A 5,693-nucleotide genomic window follows, 5' to 3' on the forward strand; every position below is an offset into this window, starting at 1 on the left:
GTTTGTTATGCCATTTGTCAGTAATGGTTAGAGCGCCACCTAGTGGGACGACTATAATGATGATTGAATGAGATGAAATGTTAGCTGGTGGTTAAATGCATGAATTCCATCAATGTGACATCAGATCGGAGGTGCTGGTTGTAGGTGTTGGGCGTGGCTCGACGCGATGGGGTGCGAGGGCCCTCATAACGCTGCTTGCAGCTTTAATTATATGTTGTAACTCTGTGCACTTGAGTCAAATGTACAGCAAATTTCCATTTTTCCCCAAGATCTGTTTGTCATTGTCCCTTTTTTATATAGGTCTTTTAAGAAGCTCAGCAAAGAAGAAATTGAAGGTCTTCTTAGAGCTCATAGTGAGAAAGTCATTACACCAGGAACAAGACAACTCCATATCAGTCGAGCCAATGTGTGGTCGACTGCTTTGCGTCAGTTCAAGAGACCCAAGTTTGCAGAAAGCTGTGAGATGCTTTATGTCACATTTGCAAGCGATGAACATGATACAGAGGAAGATGCTGCTGACCTTGGGGGGCCAAGGCGGGAGTTTTTCCGTTTACTGGTGAAGGCCATCTTTCAGGACAGTGGTGCTTTTGAAGGTAATAGGATTTCACAGTCTAACTAACTTACTTACTCAAGGCCTAAAGGCTTGTTGACGACACTCGTTTTTATAATGTTACAAACGCAACAACCACCTGATCTGAACATTGTTTGACAGAACATTAACAAGTTAATAAATGACTACAGATAATAAATCTGTTATGTTCTGTGTGTCTGAAACAGTAAAAAAAAAAAAAAAGTAATACATTTTTGTCTGTCAATCTCAAGATATCAGTTTGGGGTCTGTACAGAATATACTTTTTTGTGTGTTATTTTTCAGCTACACCAAATGGATGCACACTGAAATTTAACATCCTACACTTGCAAAATGGAGTATATCGAACCATTGGCAGGATGTTGTCCACGATAATAGTGCAAGGTGGAGAAGCACCTGCCTTTCTCTCTCCACATGTAGTAGACTACATTGTGTCAGGAGACATTCTTCAAGTACACCTAACACCGGATGATATAGGTGACCCTGAGTTAAGAGAGAATCTGAAAAAGGTGAATTGCAATATTATAACAAGAATATTGTAATATTTCCTATATTCACAAGTCTTCTGGTCTTCTTTTATAATATATAATAAATACACTTTTGGTTATTAGAGGCAATTCCATGTATTATATTTTCAATTTGTTTCCTTTTTGTTAAAAAAAAAAAAAATATTGGTGAAATACAGCCAAATAAACCAAAACAAAAACGTTTCGAGTCCAATTAAAATGAACCATCTGCAGTATTTGTGTACACTGGTAAAAAACAAACATTTAAAGTGTTTTTCTTAAATATTTAGGTTGTAAATGCAACAACTCAACATGATTTGGAGGAAGCAGTCAGCTGCTGCGACTCATGGCGATATCAAGTTGAAGGTCTTCCACTCACAGTCACCATGGCCAATAAAGATCTGTTTGTGAAAAATGCAGCTCTATACCTTGCAGTTCTGCAACGGCAAAGCTGTTTTGATCAACTAACTGATGGCTTGTCCTACTATGGAGTGAGATTTATATTTTTTTTCTGTATCAATTGGTCATTATTTTATAATCATTTAGAGTGAGCTACTTTTTATATTTAAAACTGGAATTTAACCATTATTTAAACTTTTCTGTCTAGATTTTATCACTCCTGAGAGAGAACCCCAGTTTGCGTGTTCTGCTTGACCTATCGGGGGAGGACAAAGATCTGACAGCCAGTTTAATTGCTGGGGTTCTCAGGCCAAGCTATTCTGTCCTTGGGAGCAACAGAAGAGTTAGAGAGGAGCTGATGGTGGTCAAATTTCGGGAATTTCTCCAGTGTGTCGAAAGTAAGCAGAAATTCACATAATGTAGTCTGGCCATGAAACAATTCGGGACACTAAAGTAAAACTTTGTCTTTTTATGTCACATGCGCGCACACAAAACAGGAATAAAGATGTATGATAGCTTACAACTGACAAGCAAGGCAAAGACAGAACCTCTGTATTTTTTATAAAAACATTAGCCATCATTTAGTTGTTAGCTCAAGCTTTAACTATTTTAGTGTCCCCAGGTTAACGGTGGTTTTTCTTTGTTTTTAGATGAAGAGCTGAGAGACTCACTTGGAGAAAGGACTCTTACCAAGGATGAAGAGGCATTTGTGAAGGCTTTGAGGCCTGGTCACATCTTGGCTTTTGCCACCGGGAGCAGCAAGGTTCCAGCCATAGGTTTTCAACCAGCTCCTAAAATAACATTCATTCACGATGAAAGCAAACATCTCCCGATTGCACACACATGTGCAAATGAGCTTCAGCTTTTTGTGAATGAAACAATGGCTGATGATGATGCTTTTCATTACTGCTTCTTAGTAGCACTCATGAATGGAGCTTTATTCAGCACCATCTAAACATGTTCCAAAAAAAGTGAAATTAAAATGGTGGGTTTGTTAACTCTAATCCTGTTCATTAATTGTAGTTTCAAGTAACTTTGCTTCATACAAGATAGTTGAAATAAATTCTGACTGCATTTAATGTTGAAATGTAATAATTTTCAAAGCTTCAATAGATTTATAAAAATGCTAACTCTGTATTTTCAACGACAAATCAATAAAGTCACTGGTGTAATACAATTTTATTAAGCTTTTCTTTTTTAAACAAGGACACTTCAAAACAGTTTATGCACAGAGTATACTAAACATGCTTTGTAGAACAAGCCAGGATTACTTAGACATCTAACAGCAACATTTATTAAGACTATTGCAACTTTACAATGATTAAAACAATACTGTAGATAATCTTGTGAATTGATTTAAAGACTGACTGTTCCGTGTTGATAATTTTCACTGTTATACTGTATTACAGTGTGAATTTGATCTTTACTTCAATCTGAATAACTGGTTTTACCCATAAACTAAAAGTGGTTGTAGCCTTCTGAATAGCCTATGAGTCACTGTCAGTCATTAACTCTGAGTCCTTATGTGGCAGGAGGCATCACTGCTAGAGGGGAGGGGCTTCTGCAGTAGTACAAAAACTGCATTTGCTGTACAGCATTTAAGAATATTAAGTGTCATCACTCTTTAGAACATCGCTGGTATCCTGTGGTTGAGGTCACACATTTACAAGTTTGTTAAAAATATACTGCTGTGTTCGTTGAAACAATGTTTTACCATTATTGTTGTCTTCTTCAAAAGGGTGAATGCTTGTATATAGCTCTTGTAAATCGCTGTCATTTAATGGGACAAACCTACTTTCAGAGTTTGACAAGGAGGGTATGGAGACCTCTGCTGTAGAAAGTTCTGGGTTGTGACGATGAGACACATGAGTTCCGCAGGCAAAAAGCTGGATGGGAGTTCTATTACCTTCAGTGGAAACAGAGTGATTGTTATATCCAGCTTTGAATTCCTTCAAAGTGCGGTTGATTCGTGGTAGAAACACATAATGAAGGCAAAATAGGTCTGTTGCATTTTCTAAGTCTAGGATACCAAGTGATTCCAATTCATAAAATATAGGTGCATAAATGCGGCTACAGTTGTTGTTTAAGTCTCGGTTGAAACGCTCAATCCTCTGGTTGTGCACAGAACTTCCCATTAAGACAGAGCTTTCACCCCTGCTTGCTCGCATGTCCTCCCAAATCTGAGCATTCTCTCCTCCGTGATCAGTCCTGATATGCAGGGGTCTGCCAAATTGTCCAACAGCTGCAGTAAAGAGGGCTTTCACAGTCTCAGCTCGATTATTGCTGGAGCACTGAAGAAACATCAACATCCTGCTGTATCCATCTATTGCACCATGAACAACAAACTTCCAACGAATCAGTTTGTGATTTCCATCTATGTGCCATATGAAATTTGGATGAGGCACAGAATATACTCGCCGAGCAACTGCAGTTCTTCTCCTGGATAGAACACCAGCAGAGTCCACCCTCCGCAAAGACTTTCTTACGCGCCATCTTTGAACCACTATGTTTTTGGAACGCAGATGACCCATCAGCATCACTTCTCCAACATTTGGATGTTCAGTTTTTATCTGGGACACTATCTGATCTAACTCATGGTCACTGATTACATTGAATTTTGACTCTGAGATATTATAGTCTTGCAGTAACTTATACAGAGTGGGCCTGGAGATGGAAAGGATAGATGCAGCTTCAGTAAAAGATGTTTTCAGGGAAAGAACATTTTCCAATTCCTCTTTGGAAATCTGAAGCCTTCCTTGGTAACCATCCTAGAACACGGCACAGAAAATCTCAATGAGCACAATTCTATAACAAAAGATGGGTAATTTGAGGCAATTGTACTGTGACAGATTAGCTAGAGTAATATTTTATCAATAGTTTTAAAATATGAAAGTGAGCAATCAAAAGACACTTCAGAGCAAAAACAGTAATAAAATATGACGTAAAACTTGTGAATGTTGTTGGTGGTGATGTGACACTGCTAGTGATGGACCCCTAAGAAGATGAAATGTATGTAGAATCAGAATCATTACTTTGACAGGATTTAATTTAAGGTGACATATTACACCAAAGAAAAAACAGAAATTAGTCAGCTAAATGATATGTGTAAGAAGGCCTACCGAGCAGTATGGTATCCCAGTGGAGACGGCAGGTCTACTTGGTCCAGGTGCATTGCTGGATTCCTAAGGAAACATTTACATCAAGAACGACTGTTACCTACCTACCAAATAAATAAATAGAGTTGTATGATGTTCGATCTCTGTCTGCTGCCTACCAAATGAAATAATTGAGGACTAGCTAAGTAATTTAGCTTTGCTAGTTTTGCTAACACTGCTATCAACCCGTCCAAAATGCTATACAATAAACTTACCAAGTGCTGCGGCGTTTGTGAGGTCGAGGGTGCATTACCGCTGAATCGTTGGATGGCCGACAAAACGGCTCTTCCAATGTTTTCAGCTAAATCGCTGGACATGCTGGTAGGGAATAGTCGAAGCAGCTCATGGCAGTCAAAAGTGACCGTAAGAGGAGCGCAAACACAGAACCTGACCGCGACCGGCACACTTTAGCGCGGGAGGTTTTCTTGAAGCTTTTATTTTGGTATTTCCGTTGACCCGTACAATAAATTTGCATATTAGCTAAATATTTAGTTTCCCGTAACATTTAGATTTAACATTTAACATTTAGATTTATATATAACATTTAGATTTAACATTTAACATTTAGATTTAACATTTAACATTTAGATTTATATATAATATTTAGATTTAACATTTAACATTTAGATTTATATATAATATTTAGATTTAACATTTAACATTTAGATTTATATATAACATTTAGATTTAACATTTAACATTTAGATTTATATATAATATTTACATTTAACATTTAACATTTACATTTAAATATAATATTTACATTTAACATTTAACATTTACATTTAAATATAATATTTACATTTAACATTTAGCATTTAGATTTAACATTTAACATTTAGATTTAACATTTAGCATTTAGATTTAACATTTAAAATCCTGTTTTAAATATGAAAAGTTACAAATATTTTACTAAATGTTGTAAAAAATGACTCGAAAAAACATGTTTTTGTAAGATTTAGAGCTAAATGTGGAAAAATGTTGCTGTTAATTTCGGCATGTTTCAGTTTACAAACGGCGCCCCATACCAGTGTGGTATGATGT

General features: G+C 36.7%; 2 protein-coding genes across 2 annotated transcripts; one reads left to right on the forward strand and one right to left on the reverse strand.

Moving 5' to 3' along the window:
- The first annotated feature begins 215 nt into the window (after positions 1-215).
- On the forward strand, positions 216-2,593 carry LOC113015347 (G2/M phase-specific E3 ubiquitin-protein ligase-like). The gene is made up of 5 exons (XM_026157359.1): positions 216-593; positions 875-1,098; positions 1,386-1,586; positions 1,703-1,892; positions 2,145-2,593. The coding sequence occupies exons 1-5, from the start codon at positions 464-466 to the stop codon at positions 2,447-2,449; spliced, it is 1,050 nt and encodes a 349-aa protein (XP_026013144.1). The 5' UTR covers positions 216-463; the 3' UTR covers positions 2,450-2,593.
- Positions 2,594-2,658: 65 nt separating this feature from the next.
- LOC113015340 (uncharacterized) lies at positions 2,659-5,118 on the reverse strand. Its single transcript, XM_026157349.1, has 3 exons — positions 4,865-5,118; positions 4,614-4,676; positions 2,659-4,262 (listed from the first exon to the last, which is right to left on the reverse strand). Exons 1-3 carry the CDS (start codon positions 4,964-4,966, stop codon positions 3,150-3,152), a joined length of 1,278 nt encoding a protein of 425 aa, XP_026013134.1. The 5' UTR covers positions 4,967-5,118; the 3' UTR covers positions 2,659-3,149.
- Between the last annotated feature and the right edge of the window lie 575 nt (positions 5,119-5,693).

The sequence above is a fragment of the Astatotilapia calliptera genome, chromosome 22 (genome assembly GCF_900246225.1).
Source record: "Astatotilapia calliptera chromosome 22, fAstCal1.2, whole genome shotgun sequence".
Lineage (NCBI taxonomy): Eukaryota > Metazoa > Chordata > Actinopteri > Cichliformes > Cichlidae > Astatotilapia > Astatotilapia calliptera.